The sequence below is a fragment of the Berghia stephanieae genome, chromosome 9 (genome assembly GCF_034508935.2).
Source record: "Berghia stephanieae isolate SIO BIC M18660-M18661 chromosome 9, UCSD_Bste_1.3, whole genome shotgun sequence".
Lineage (NCBI taxonomy): Eukaryota > Metazoa > Mollusca > Gastropoda > Nudibranchia > Aeolidiidae > Berghia > Berghia stephanieae.
The window spans coordinates 40,079,033-40,095,309 of NC_088368.1; the positions used below are offsets into that span (position 1 = coordinate 40,079,033).

General features: G+C 38.0%; 1 protein-coding gene across 9 annotated transcripts in view; it reads left to right on the forward strand.

The window, feature by feature from the left end:
- The window catches only part of LOC144980239 (large neutral amino acids transporter small subunit 2-like), a 100,731-nt gene that overhangs the window by 41,832 nt on the left and 42,622 nt on the right, over positions 1-16,277 (forward strand). For 3 of the 9 annotated variants that reach the window (XM_078927851.1, XM_078927853.1, XM_078927852.1), the window contains exon 3: positions 15,134-15,259. In XM_078927851.1, coding sequence (XP_078783977.1) covers positions 15,134-15,259 — 126 coding nt within the window. Of the gene's footprint in view, positions 1-3,181; positions 3,289-4,942; positions 5,275-5,814; positions 6,638-15,133; positions 15,260-16,277 lie in introns of those variants that run through there. The other 6 variants (XM_078927850.1, XM_078927849.1, XM_078927845.1 and 3 more) reach the window with 6 other exon arrangements.

A 16,277-nucleotide genomic window follows, 5' to 3' on the forward strand; every position in this document is an offset into this window, starting at 1 on the left:
ATCTGTCGTAAGCGACATTTGATCACTGTAATGATATAGATACTGCGCGCTTGGCCAAGAAACTCACACAGCATTGCCATCCGGAAGTATAACGGACCAACACACAATGCTGTGCGTTTATAGTCTGGTTAATACAGTTAGGTGAGAATTACCCATAAACATGGATGGCAAACAACGCCCCCCCCCCCCCCAAATAATAAAAAAACCCCAGAAAAAACACCCCCCCCCCCCCCCCCAAACATAAAAAAAAAAACAAAAAAAAAAAAATAAAAAACAAAACAAAAAACAACATACAATAACAAAGGCCTGAGTGACGTTATCTTCCAGATTGACGATAGAGAAAAATATTGTATATAGAGGTCCTCTCTGTTTGTAGAAAAATCTTGGAAACAAAAACAGAGCGTTTGTTTTACTTTCTTACAAATCTTACTCGCGGGTGGTTGGATGGGAGCATCACCCTTGAATCATACACCTATGATGTTCGCATGGATCCGTGTACGATCCGATAGTGATGTCGTTTCTTCTTCTCTTTACTAGCCTATCCTGCTTCTTTGGTTTCTGATTGTATTTTTGACAGGGGATATTTTTTTTCTGTAAATCTTCTGCCTGTTTGTTCTTGGTTATTTATAATTTAGCTTATGATATCTTTAGGTTGTGATTTTGATTTACATTTGTACTATTTTTGTTAGATTGCTAGTTTTTTTTGTTTCAGCGGTCTCTCATATAACCTCAATTGTGTTGGAAGAGACCTAAAGCAACAAACAAAACAAATCTTACTCCTTTGAGGTTGTCTGTGCTCCACCGGATGATCTATTGGACACTTGGAATATACTTTTTGATACCGTCTTCCCGAAGCAAAAACAAAAACAAACAAAAAAAACAAAACAAAACAACAAAACCCAAACAATTAAAAACACACCCACACACACACACACACACACACGGACACAAAACAAAACAAACCCAACACCAAGAGACAAAACAACAACAAAGACAATAGCAATCCGAAAAACAAACTTTAACAAACCTAGAGGCTTAGAAAGAGAATGTCACATTTTATCGCGGGTGGTTGGATGGGATCATCACCCTTGAATCATATACCTATGATGTTCGCATGGGTGTACGATCCGATAGTGGCGGGTGGTTGGATGGGAGCATCACCCTTGAATCATATACCTATGATGTTCGCATGGGTGTACGATCCGATAGTGGCGGGTGGTTGGATGGGAGCATCACCCTTGAATCATTTACCTATGATGTTCGCATGGGTGTACGATCCGATAGTGGCGGGTGGTTGGATGGGAGCATCACCCTTGAATCATATACCTATGATGTTCGCATGGGTGTACGATCCGATAGTAGGGCGGGTGGTTGGATGGGAGCATCACCCTTGAATCATTTACCTATGTGGTTCGCATGGGTGTACGATCCGATAGTGGCGGGTGGTTGGATGGGAGCATCATCCTTGAATCATATACCTATGATGTTCGCATGGGTGTACGATCCGATAGTGGCGGGTGGTTGGATGGGAGCATCACCCTTGAATCATATACCTATGATGTTCGCATGGGTGTACGATCCGATAGTGATGTCGTTTCTTCTTCTCTTTACTAGCCTATCCTGCTTCTTTGGTTTGTGATTGTATTTTTGACAGGGGATATTTTTTTTCCTGTAAATCTTCTGCCTGTTTGTTCTTGGTTATTTATAATTTAGCTTATGATATCTTTAGGTTATGATTTTGATTTACATTTGTACTATTTTTGTTAGATTGCTTGTCTTTTTGTTTCAGCGGTCTCTCATATAACCTCAATTGTGTTGGAAGAGACCTAAAGCAACAAACAAACAAACAAAAATCACATTTTATCTATCTGTAATTCATACTTAAACCATTATTTTTCCGTAGACGTTGTTGGTCTGTTGAGTCCACATACTATTAGGTCCTGTGTTATCTAGGGTTGAATCCGGTACACATTGGATTCAATAGTCGAATGCCACGTCCGCAGAGCATCGAGAAGCTTGGTTCTAAACAAAGAAAATCGGTACTTTTTATTCTTTATACTGACTAGAGCTTGTCATGTGATCAGAATGTATAAAAGTCAAAAACTTGATCAGATTTATAATGTTTTTCTCCTCAGGATACACTTTTAATGCTCGTCGGAGAAGTATTTCATAAGGGCGTCCGTCATTGTTCCGATAGTTTAGAACCTGTTACGCAGTTAATATGAGTCATTACGAGGGAAGTTACGTCACGGCTGTTGAAGCCTATTACACAAACAAAAAAACGAACCCCCCCCCCCCCCTCTTTCTCTCTCGCTCTGTTTGTCACTTCCCCCCCCCCCTCTCTCTCACTCTCTCTCTCTCTCTCTCTCTCTCTCTCTCTCTCTCTCTCTCTCTCTCTCTCTCTCTCTCTGCTCTATCTATCTATCTCTCTCTGTAATGTAAACAACGCGATAGGAAGTTACAGTGGTCTCACTTCAAGGGATGCAACCGTTGATGATATTTGTGTGACGTCATCCGCATTCGGTCTATACACAGCCCCCTTTCTTACAAATTTAAATGTTACGTACGTAGGTGGCTGGCGGCTGGCCTCTTCCAGCCAAGTCTGCCTTCCTTATCTCAGAGTGGAACGGAAGGACAAAGGAATACGTACCGGAGAAGGGGGGGGGGGGTCACGTGTCCACGGCACACTTGAAAGTCTAGTGGACACTTTTATCTGTTTGGAATACTCTGTCTTGTCCGCAGACTACCGTCCTGTGTTATCTATGGTCTTGTCCAAGCAATGAGATTGCCACTTATAACACAGACCTGCTTCGTGCTACGAACATTTCGTAGAATTACGGATTTTTGGCTCCAGCTGGAAAACTGCATTGAAGTTTTTTTGATTCAAAAAATCTTTTTTGAAAAGGAGAGTTTGGTTGATTAGAAGCTGTATTCAGGTCTTTTTAGCATTTGGAGCATATTTTGATTATGCTGAAGGCGAATAATTGATTTGTAATTCTATTTATTTTGTCCTTTTCATTATTTTCCCCCTTGGAAACTACGAAATTTTTGACATTTACTCGGGTAGGCAGGTCTGGACACTTATAGCGGCAATCGTAGTGGCGACAGACACTCCGTGGTAAGCCGTAGGTCTCATCGCGATTATTGGGGACATGCAGTTTTGTGGTGCTCTAAGTTCATCATTGCACACGGGAAGTGACTCTGTTTGTAACGCTTGTATGGTCGAAGAAGTGATTTTGCAGTTGGATTAACGTTTTTTTTTTTCTTTTTCTTTGGATTTTCGATTTGGTGTGTAATCAATTTGGGAGCTGCCATTGGTGAAGCCGTATGCCTAAACGCGATTATTGGGGGACATTCAGTTTTGTGGTTCTCGAAGTTCATCATTGCACACGGGAAGTGAATGTTTGTAACGCTCATAAATCTGTTCGGAGAAGTGATCTTGCAGTTGGGTTCACGCGTTTTTTTCTGTGATTTTTTTTGTGTGTGACTAAATATAAATGGTGCTACTCGAAGTTCCAAGACATATATAACAATGTCAACGACCGTTATCATGCATAGAACTAAATTTTAAACTTATGCTTGCTTAAAGGTCAAACGCGAAGTCCCGGGTTTGAGAGTTTTTTGGTTTTTGTTGGGGTTTTTTTCTCCAAGACGAGGGTCATGTAAATCGATCGATATTTGAAGGACGAGTTTACTGGCCAAATTGTTAAATATGGGTTGTTCAAGAGTACGGCAGCACAGACGCTTGTCTGCAGAATCTGGTAGATAATATTTAAAGATTTTTTAAGAGAAAATTTAAAAAAAAATTAGATTATCTTCTATTTTCTTTTTTACTTTGTCTGGCACTGTTTAATAAATAGTTTTTTCTAACCTTATCTTGCATGCACTAAATGGCATCTCCCTAATTTATCACACACAGATATCAATGTGAAATTGAATGGAAGCTTCAATTTAATAAACGAAAACATATAATCTGGGCATTTCGGGTTTCCCCTTTATCAACAAAACTGGATGAATGAAACATTACAAACGAATGAGATAATGTAACAATGGCGTTGTTAAGATGTCACATTATCTCATTCGTCTGTAGTATTTCATTCATCCTGTTTTGTTGATAAAGGGGAACCGCGAAACGTCCACATTATATGCTTTCGTTTATTAAGTTGAAGCTTACATTCAATTTCACATTGATATCTGTGTGTGATAAATTAGGGAGATACCATTTAGTGCATGCAAGATAAGGTTAGAAAAAACTATTTATTAAACAGTGCCAGACAAAGAAAATAGAAGATAATCTAATTTTAAAAAAATATTCTCTTTAAAAAATCTTTAAATATTATCTACCAGATTGTGCAGACAAGCGTCTATGCTGCCGTACTCTTGAACAACCCATATTTAACAATTTGGCCAGTAAACTCGTCCTTCAAATATCGATCGATTTACATGACCCTCGTCTTGGAGAAAAAAACCCCAACAAAAACCAAAAAACTCTCAAACCCGGGACTTCGCGTTTGACCTTTAAGCAAGCATAAGTTTAAAATTTAGTTCTATGCATGATAACGGTCGTTGAACTCAAAACTATAAACTCGTTTTGCTCTGTTCTTTCTACTTTCATTTTTTAAAAAGGCTTATTGTTATCTTTCTTGAATGTTATCTCCCAATAGTTCCCGTTGATTTTACGTTTGTGTTGCGGTCATTTATTTATTCATTAGTTTATTATTATTATTATTATTATTATTTTTTTTTTTGATGTTGTTGCAGTAAGGACTGATAAATACTAAGATTCAAGGATATGCTATCTCCGTGACATTGAGAATTAAACTTTTCTCTCACGATAACAACGTTGCATAGTTGAAGTTTACACACACACCCACACACACACACACACACACACACACACACACACACACACACATTAACACATGTGTTTCCGCCGGCTTATAAGTTGGTGTGTTCCAGTTTTTCTTGGTAACGCCGAAATTGAAGATTGTGTACACGATACAACATGCGCTTCAGAATTTCAAATTGTTAAGACCGGAGCGACACAGGGAGGCGTTTGTTGTTGGTCTCATCCATTGGTCAATTGTTTTTTTGTTTTTTTTTTTTTACTTACACATTTCTTCATTTTTGAGTCCTATTGGATTTTTGAAATGCAGTGTTGTTTTCTTCTATCGGCTGGCGTGCAGAATGGCTGTGCTTTTTCTTCACCGTATTGTGGTTCACACGTGGCATTTCTTGGAGCAGTGTCGTGTGTTCAGTTGATTTCCTTTCGTGGTTTGAATTTTATTTAATGATGACTTTTGTTGTGTTTGTTCTAAGACTGAGTATTTAGATAGTTCATGAGCTCAATGGATTCGTGTTTTGTATGTGATTTTTCTCGTGCTTAGCTTAACGCAAGACTGTATATATGCTTATGTAACACATCAGGGAGCAGGCACTGGTATACCATGGAGACTTGAAAATGTGTGTGTGAAACAGTGCCAGGCAGAGCGGAGAGAGAAAGAAAACTACAAGACAAAAGACAAAGCTTCCTATAAATATCCCTGCTTTGACTGGAAATTTCGACCTTCAGATCTTGCAGTGCGATCGCCAGTCGAGGCAGGCTGATTGTTTCGGATGTTTTGAATTTGTGGTTTTTCTTGTATGTTTCGCACTGTTCCATCCACACTTTTTCAGATCTTTACCGTAAACCTTTGCCGAGAAAGGGGATCGAGTTAACAAATAAAATATCGTCTATGATATAATGTTGGGGCTTCTTTGAGGGTTACTACCGTTATTTGAGGTCTTATCCTGGTTTTATTTTACTCTTGTCAGTGAAAAACTACATTTCATTTTAACTTTCTGGATACGGTTGGTTTGGTCGTTGTCGAGACATTCTCAAATCAAATAGTATTCACATTTCCCTTTGATGTTGTTGAGACTGCGGTCTAAAATTCAGGATTACTCAACTATGTTGGTTTGACATCCACTCCTCCGTTCCGAGCTGATTTTATTTTTGTATATATTATTTCAAATTCGGAGTACGTTTTTTCGTGCTCTTTGACCTTTCTCGGAAGACCGGAAGTACCCAGCACAATGACTCGTAAAGGCAAAAATTCGGCGGGAGAGTTCAAACTAGTTGACAGGCCAGATGGGTCGATTGATACAGCAGGTGTTGAAGATGCCTTCGAAGATCGACCCCGCGCCGTCGACAACGCCGCCGCGATCGTTGATGATAACGATGACGACGTCCGCTTGAAGGCCAAGATCTCCCTGACGAACGGGGTCACTGTCATCGTCGGGTGTATCATCGGCTCGGGGATCTTTGTCAGTCCCAGGGGAGTGTTAGCGGGAACCGGAAGTGTCGGATTGTCCATCTTGGTGTGGGTGCTTTGCGGGGTGTACTCCATGATCGGCGCCTACTGCTACGCTGAGCTCGGCACGTCCATCTTGCGTTCCGGCGCGGATTACGCCTACATCTTCGAAGCATTCGGCCCTTGTTTGGCCTTTCTGCGTCTCTGGGTGGAGTGCATCGTCGTTCGTCCCTGCACCACCGCCATTGTGGCCTTGACTTTTTCCCGTTACGTCATAGAGCCATTGTTCGAGGATTGTGACCAGCCGGAGGCCGCGGTGACCCTGCTTGCCGCGGGGTGCATTGGTAAGATTAGCAAGGATGTTTTTATTTTTTCCTTTTTATTTTCTTTCTTTCCTTTCTTTCTTTTAATCGTACTTTCTCTCTCCCTCCCTCCCCCCCCCCCCCAAAAAAAAAAAACAAAACAAAAAAACAAAACAAAACAAACAAACAAACAAAAAAAAACAAAACAAAAAAAAAAAAAAACAACAAAACAAAAACAAACAAACAAAAAGACGACAATTCTAAATTATTTGGAAATAAAATTTCTTCTTCCATCACATTATCTGGGTCAAATCATGAAAGGTGAATAAATAAATAAATAAATAAATTAATTAATATTTACATTATTCGTCGGCTAGCGATGTAGCATCGACATTTTTAGTAGATTTTGCTTTTTAATGTGTCGAAAAAGTATGGACAATGTTGTACTCCGTCCACTTATCCGCTAATTCTGTTTAGACCCGGATCGCCAATTTTTGGTTTATTTTACATTATCTTTTACATTATTGACGTTGTGCTCTTAGTTCGAATACTCATAAGATCCTCCTGCCGGAGATAATGTACCAACACATAACTATGCGTGGCTCTGAACGTGTATCGTCTGATTACTAGAATTTGGTGGGAATTATTCATAAAAATGGGTGTCTAAAATGAATAACAAGAAGCTGAGTGGTGTGGATTTCGTTCCTTCTATCAATCAGACTATAAACGCTCATAGTTAAACATAGTTTTGTGCGTTGGTATGGTAAGTACGTTTAATCCGGCTGCCGGATGTTGTGCGTATTTTGGCTAAACGCAAAGCATCCATACCAAAAATGTCAACATCTCTGTTGTGAACACAACAACGCAGTACTGCCGTGCTCTGGAAAAAAAGACATATTTGGAAATTTGGCCAGAAAACTCTTCCTTCTAAATATCGACCGATCGATTTAAATGACCCTCGCCTTAGCAAAAGCTTTCAAACCTGGGACTTCACAAAGTCTTCCTTGATGTTCCAGGTTTGAGAGTTTTTGCTAGGACGAGGGTCATTTAAATCGATCGATATTTGAATGACGAGATTTCTGACCAAATTTCTAAATATGTGTTTGTTTTTTTTTCAATAGTTCATATTTATGCCAAATCCATTTTGGCTTAATAGCCAACTAGTCTTATCGCCGTGGCGATTGTTGTCGTTATCTGTGCCGCTTACCACATGGCGATTGTTGTCGTTATCTGCCTCTTACCCCATTAACACTCTCAATCCTGGAGTTTTTGCTACTTCTCAAATTTGGAAGAAGAAAAAAAAATGTATTAAAAATGAGCATGTACATAGATAGTTTTATTCAACTACCATTAACATGCAAAAAAACTAAAAACATTAGCTTTGATACTTCGCCTATAATTTGTCTCAGAAAACTGTAATAAATAGGCATGGTGTAAAAGTAACCCGGGTAAACTACGGATATAGTCGGTGTTAGAATAGACAGGTAGATAACCACGCCTCTCGGACAATCGTCATATGGCAGTGATTGGTAAACACAGCAAACTACTTAGGTTTTACTATCAATGGCATGTGTTTAAGTATAATATCCACTGTTCCACCGCTTGATCAATAGAAAGTTCGAAGCTGACGTCACTTAAGTCTTTGTTATTGTTTTTTGCCATCCGCGTTTATGAGTAATGCTCACTGAACTGTATTAACCTGACTATAAATGTTCATGGATACACACAGTTTTGTGTGTTGGTCCGTTATACTTCCGGATGGCAATGTTATGAGCTTTTCAGCCAAGCGCATACTATCTATAGATAGTATGCAGATGACGTCACTCAGGCCTTTGTTATTGTTTTTGCCATCCGCGTTTGTGAGTTGTTCTCACTAAACTGTATTAACCAGACTCTAAAAGTTCATGGTTACACAGAGTTTGTGTGTTGGTCCGTTATACTTCCGGATGGCAATGTTGTGAACTCCTTGGCCAAGCGCATTCTATCTATAGAACTAACACAGAAAACCAAGTGTAAATTCAAACGTTCATAAAATGAGAGAAAATCTTGTGATAACTAGTCACCCATTTGGCGGTATGAAAACAATAACACTGGTCAGAGAGAGGTCGATTTCATTCACGTTACTGTTTATAAACAACCAACTATGTTTGTCCGAGCACGTGTGAGGGTGTGTCACAAATCCCATTTTTTGATTGGTCAAAAATCTACTGGTTAATTTAGTGAGTTAAGGGCCACACATTCACTGCCGGATCCAACCTGTTACTTATTATTTAATTTGTCTCCAACTCCAGCCCACTTTCGTAATAATGTAACGCTGGGAAACGCTGATAAGACTAGAGAATGCGCGCGGAGGCCTATTGTTGTTGTAGTTGGTGTGTTGATCCGGGGATTGACACACTGGCCTGGATAGTATTGTGCGTGCTCAAGATAAACAACAGTGCTGTTAAAAATGATAATAAATAAATCGTAAACAAACATTAAAGACAACAACAAACGAAATAAAGCGTAACCAAACAGAACAAACACACATACGTAAACATACATACATACATACACACACATACACACAACACCAAACAAACGAAATATGACGGCACACTTACATGACATGATTTGCTGAAGGGTATACAATACAATACAGCATTGTCCGGTTTTCTGTATGTGTAGTATCCCCTTATCTTGGCTAAGAAACTCACACCATTGCCATCCAGAAGTATAACGGACCACCACACAAAACTTGTTGTGTAACCTTGAACGTTTAAAGATGGAACGAAGATGACGTCACTCTGGTCTTTGTTATTGTTTTTTTTTTTTTTTTTTTTGCCATCCATGTTTATGAGTAATTCTCACTTAACTGTATTTTTCAGACTATAAAGGTTTATGGTTACACAGAGTTTTGTGTGTTGGTCCGGTGTACTTCCGAATGGCCCTGTGAGCTTCTTAGCCAAGCGCATACTATCTGGTTAATACAATTTAGTGAGAACTACACTTGAATATGGCCGGCTAAAAAGCATTAACAAGACTGAGTGTATACCGCATCGTCCATATGTCTCCATAGTTTTACCGGAGACAAAGAGATGCGAATCTTCAGAATCGGAAATTGGGTTTTAATAGCAGACGGTGCGAGGTCAAGTCGTGTCAGGTCGGTAAACATCATTAACATCTCACGGGTAAACATCCTTTGGCGAATAGATAGAACGAAGATGACGTCACTCAAGCCTTTGTTTTTGTATTTTGCCATACTAATCTGTATCAGACTATAAACGTCCAAGGTTACACACAGTTTTGTGTGTTGGTCCGTTATACTTCCGGATGGCAATGTTATGAGCTTCTTTGCCGAGCGCATACTATCTATAATTCTTATATTAATACAATTGAATTTTGGCACGGATTTTTTTTCGCAGCTTTATTTTTCATTTGGGTGATTTCTTCTCACTAAATTCTCTCAGACTATAAACATTTTGTGTATTTGTACGATTGATATAGCAGGCACAAATTGCGTGTATTTTATTGAAACACATACCATCCATACTCATATGCCCCCACGTATTGGAAGGTACCAAAATAAATAGATTGATAAATGAGTAAATGAATGAATGAATAAATAAGTAATTAAATAAATAAAATTCCCTTTATTCATCCCATAGGGGAAATTTGTCTCTAGAGTCTTTCCCAAAGGGAAGACTGGAGTAACCCAGGCGTGAGCCGCAGTGGAGCCCCACAAATTCAGCGAGGGCGAAGTGACTTGCTCGAGGCCACACAGCGCAGCGGCTGGTGGCTGATCGAACTCGGTACCTTTCAGGTACGAGGCAAGGAACGTCCCCCTGAACTACGCTGCCCCCAAAAAGTAGTCCTCCAGAGCCATTTTTCAGTATTTTGGAGTCGAGACCGGGGCTCGAACCCAGGACCTTCCGATCCAAACGCGAGTGTCATACCACAGACCGTAAAAAACCCCAACAAAATTGAGCTTTTTATAGAGCGCAATTTCCACTACATCTGCTCAAAGCGCTTTACAAGGGGTCTCTGGCCAACAGCAACACAACATTTGGGACATGACATGACACCTGTTAGGCGATATTACAATTTTATTTTCGGACAGAGACAACGACGTGTACTCATTTTATACCTGACTACGGTGTGAGAATGTAAGTAAATAGTCTTCTCCAAGGACTCAACTATGTCCCGAGCGCGAGGCTCGAACCCAGGACCTTCCCAATCTGAACGCTAGTTTCATGCCACGAGACCACATAGACGTACAGTGATAACTGGTGATAAATGGCAGTCGGAGCGAATTACACTAGTAGGTCGCGGGAAATTGACCTTCTGTGTCAATATTATAGACGCGGTTGTGTTGTGTGTTGTTGTCACCTTGTCGTTTAAACGGTGTGATGTCTATCAACACATGGTATGATTAACGAGAGAGAGAGAGAGAGAGAGAGAGAGAGAGAGAGAGAGAGAGAGAGAGAGAGAGAGAGAGAGAGAGAGAGAGGGGGGGGGGGGGGGAGGGGGGGGGGAGGGGGGAGGGGAGAGGGAGAGAGGAGGAGAGAGAGAGGAGAGGAGAGAGAGAGAGGAGAGAGAGGAGAGAGAAGAGAGAGAGAGAGAGAGAGAGAGAGAGAGAGAGAGAGAGAGAGACTGGAAAAAAAAACATGTATACAAATTTGGCCAGTAACTCGTTTTACAAATGTCGATCGATTTAAATGTCTCTCATCTTAGCAAAAACTGTCAAACCCGGGATTTCGTCGAAGTCCCGGGTTTGAGAGTTTTTGCCAAGATAAAGGTCATTTAAATCGATCGATATTTGTAGGACGAGTTTTCTCGGTTTTCTGGCCAAATTTGTATATATTATGGGTTTTTCCAGAGTACGGCAAAATGACAAAACACCAGGAAATTGCTTTTTGAAGTTCGGAAGAGCAAAGATTTTGGGCTGTTAGAGTTACAGTTCCAAAATGAAATCCCCGAGAACGGTGGACGGGTTACAAAAGGTTTGTTTGGATAGTGTTGCTGTTACTGGTGGTGGTGGTGGTGATGGTGATGATGACTTTGACGACGACGAAATGATGATGATGACGATGACTAATTTGATGATGGTGATGTCGTCGTCATAGTTATCATCATCACATTTTGTCTTCTTCTTCTTCATCGCCATCATCATCATCATCATCATCATCATCATCATCATCATCATCATTATCATCGCGACCACAATCATCACATTCGTCGTCGTCGTCGAAGTCATCATCATCATCATCACCATCACCATCACCACCACTAACACCATCGCCATCCGAAATATTTTTTTTTTAGGTCGAGAAAAATATTGAATAAGTAAATTTCCAGAGTACAAAGGTAGTTAAATGGCTTAGCCCCGTTCATTAGCAACTAGTCTGACAAGGGTCTATCCATCCTGTCTATCGTCTTATCATATCGATTTATGATATCGATTTATCAATTGGGGCGGCCTGTCTATTATGGAGGGGGAGGTAATTGATATTGATTGATGAGACCACTTAATGTCGAAGTGTCCCCGGTGTTCGATTTGCGGCGTTTACCACGAAATTTGATCTGATATTCTTGGCTTTGGGTATTTATTTACGTCATATTCGGAAATTATGACAGCTCATACTAATTAACGTGTGTGGTATGGTGGTAGAGTCGGATCACAATGCATGGTACACGTGTCAAGGGCGGGGGTATAGTATATCGATAAGGTTGGACATGGGTATCGATCTGTACAGACATTAAATTGTATCGTATCGTCGTCATCCTGCTCATAATAGGTGGGGGATATCGAAGTCTTCACCATCACCACCACTAACACCACCACCATCCGAACTCGTTTTTTTTTTTTTTTTTTTTTTTTTTTTTTTTTGGGGGGGGGGGGGTAATGTTGAATAAGTCAATTTCCAGAGTACAACGGTAGTTAAGTGGCTAAGCCCCGTTCATTAGCAACTAGTCTGACAAGGGTCTATCCATCCTGTCTATCGTCTTATCATATCGATTTATCACATCGATTTATCAATGGGGGCGGCCTGCCTATGGAGGGGGAGGTAATTGAATTGATTGATTTGGCCACTTAATATCGAAGTGTCCCCGGTGTTCGATTTGCGGCGTTTACCACGAAATTTGATCTGATATTCTTGGTCTCGGGTATTTATTTGTCATAATCGGAAATTATGACTTAGCTGTTACTAATAATAAGCGTGGGTGGGTGATTGTGTGGTGTTCCGTTATCGTTGTGTCCGGTTATGTGGACTAAACAGGCGCATGTCTCGTCCTACATGTTGAATGATGCTGTTTACCAGGGACCCCTTGTAAAGCGCTTTGAGCAAATTTAGTGGATATTCCGCTATATAAAGCTCAATTTAAAAAACAAAAAACAAAACAAAAAACCTTTTTATTTATTTGTCATAATCGGAAATTATGACTTAGCTCTTACTAATAAGCGTGGGTGGGTGATTGTGTGGTGTACCGTTATCGTTGTGTGCGGCTATGTGGTCTTGTGGTATGACACTCGCTTTCGGATCGGATTGGAAAGTCCTGTGTAGGTTCGAGCAGTCTCGCTCGGCGCATGGTTGAGTCCTTGGAAAAGGCTCTTTACTCACATTCTCTCATCGTACTCAGGTGTAAAATGAGTGTCTGGTCGTTAGCAGCGGTGTCTTTGTCCGAAAAATTGTAATATCGCCTAACAGGCGCATGTCTCGTCTTACATGTTAAATGTTGCTGCTGGCCAGGGACCCCTTGTAAAGCGATTTGAGCACGTTTAGTGGATATTTCGCTATATAAAAGCTCTGAGTCGGCTCGCCATGGTACACGTGGCAAGGTAAGGGATATAGTATATCGATAATCGGTTGGACATGGATATCGATCTGTACAGACATTAAATTATATCGTATCGTTGTCATCCTTTTGCCAGCTCATAATTGGCAGGGGATGTCCATTTAGTGTGGGTAGATATATATGTCAATACTATATGCGATATGGATATCGATCTGTACAGCCAATATATTATATCGTATCGTCGTCATCCTTTTGTAGATTTGCCACAGGACACGTGTCAAGGGTAGAGATACAAAAAGTATGCGCTTGGCGAAGAAACGCACAACATTGCCATCCGGAAATATAACGGACCAACACACAACTCTATGTGTGACCCTGAACTTTTATAGTCTGGATAATACAGTTTAGTGAGTATTACTCAAAAACTGACAATACACGATTCAGTAGTCTGGTGTCACGCCGCCCGGCAACGGCGGCCATCTTGGTTCATTACTTTTTATTTTTCATGCTGGCTAGAACTTTTCATATGCCTTGTGATCAAAATGTGTAAAAGTCAAAACATGATCAAATTTATTTTTTTTTTTTTTTTCCCTCTGGATACGCTTTTATGCTCGCCGGAGAAATATTTCATACGGCGTCCGCCATTGCTCCGATAGTTTAGAGCCAGTGTTACTAAGTTACCCTGCGTCATTAGGAAGGAAGTGACGTTACGACTGTTAAAGAGTATAGATAGTATGCAGTTGACGTCAAAGACCTGAGTGACGTCATCTTCGAACTATCTATAAACGTTCTTGGATACACACAGTTTTGTGTGTTGGTCCGTTATATTTCCTGATGGCAATGTTATGAGCTTCTAAGCCAAGCGCATACTATCTATAGATAGAATGCGCTTGGCCAAGGAGTTCACAACATTGCCATCCGGAAGTATAACGGACCAACACACAAACTCGGTGTAACCATGAACTTTTATAGTCTGGTTAATACAGTTTAGTGAGAACAACTCACAAACGCGGATGGCAAAAACAATAACAAAGGCCTGAGTGACATCATCTGCATACTATCTATAGACGGCGACTGCAATGCAGAGATCAAAACGATAGTCAGTAAGGTATACCAGACATTCCCTTCCCTCAAACAAATTTGGAGAGCAATATAGTATAATATATATATTTGTTTGGTCCCAGAATAGTGATGGTCCTTGCAGTGTTTTGAGGTGAGAATAATAGTATTAAGCGCCAATATTAAAAATACGTGGTAAACGACACGTGCCACCCTAACACACAATAGCATCATGACCCACAAACAGCTGTCTTAATGGTTGTTTTTAAGGGTCTTACAGCGCTTGTAACACATTTAGGTAATATACATCAACACGCACACACAACACAACACACACACACACACACGCTTGCAACACATTTAGGTAATATACATCAACACACACACACACCCTTAGTATAGATAGTATGCGCTTGGCTAAGAAGCTCATAACATTGCCATCCGGAGGTATTCCGGACCAACACACACAACTGTGTGTATCCATGAACGTTTATAGTCAGGTTAATACAGTTCAGTGAGCGTTACTCGTAAACGCGGATGGCAAAAAACAATAACAAAGGCCTAAGTAACGTCATCTTCGAACTATCTATACACATACATATTTTTATCTCTTATGAGTGCATTATTTTGCTCCATTGATATTTATTTACCAATGTTATTTATTTATAATTATTTATTTCTTCATTTGTTCTCTTCACCCAGTAATTCTGACCTTCGTCAACTGTGCTGACGTGAAATGGGCCACCCGTGTCCAGGACGTGTTTACATACGCCAAGCTGGCAGCATTGGCCATGATTATCATCACTGGCATTGTGCAGCTCGGAAGAGGTGAGACCAGAAATTATTATTATTATTATTATTATTATTATTATTATTATTATTATTATTATTATTATTATTATTATTATTATTATTATTATTAGTGTCATTATTATTATTATTATTTTTTAAAATATTAATATTATTATTACTATATTATTATTATTATTATTATTATTATTATTATTATTATTATTATTATTATTATTATTAATATTATTATTATTATTATTAGTGTTATTATTATTATTATTATTATTATTATTATTATTATTATTATTATTATTATTATTATTATCATTATTATTATTATTATTATTATTATTATTATTATTATTATTATTATTATTATTATTATTATTATTATTATTTATTATTGTTATTGTTATTATTATTATTATTATTATTATTATTATTATTATTATTATTATTATTATTAGTGTCATTATTATTATTATTTTTTTAAATATTAATATTATTATTCCTATATTATTATTATTATTATTATTATTATTATTATTATTATTATTATTATTATTATTATTATTATTATTATTATTATTATTATCATTATTATTATTATTATTATTATTATTATTATTATTATTATTATTATTATTATTGTTATTATTATTATTATTATTATTATTATTATTATTATTATTATTGTTAATATTAATATTGTTTTTATTATTATTATTATTATTATTATTATTATTATTATTATTATTATTATTATTATTATATTATTATTATTATTATTATTATTATTATTATTATTATTATTATTATTATTATTATTATTATTATTATTAGTGTCATTATTATTATTATTATTATTATTATTATTATTATTATTATTATTATTATTATTATTATTATTTTTGTCATTATTATTATTATTATTATTATTATTATTATTATTATTATTATTATTATTATTATTATTATTATTTAGTTTTACTTTTAAATATTTAAATTTAAGATAAAAAAGTTAACCGCATTATTGATTTTTTAAAAATTATTT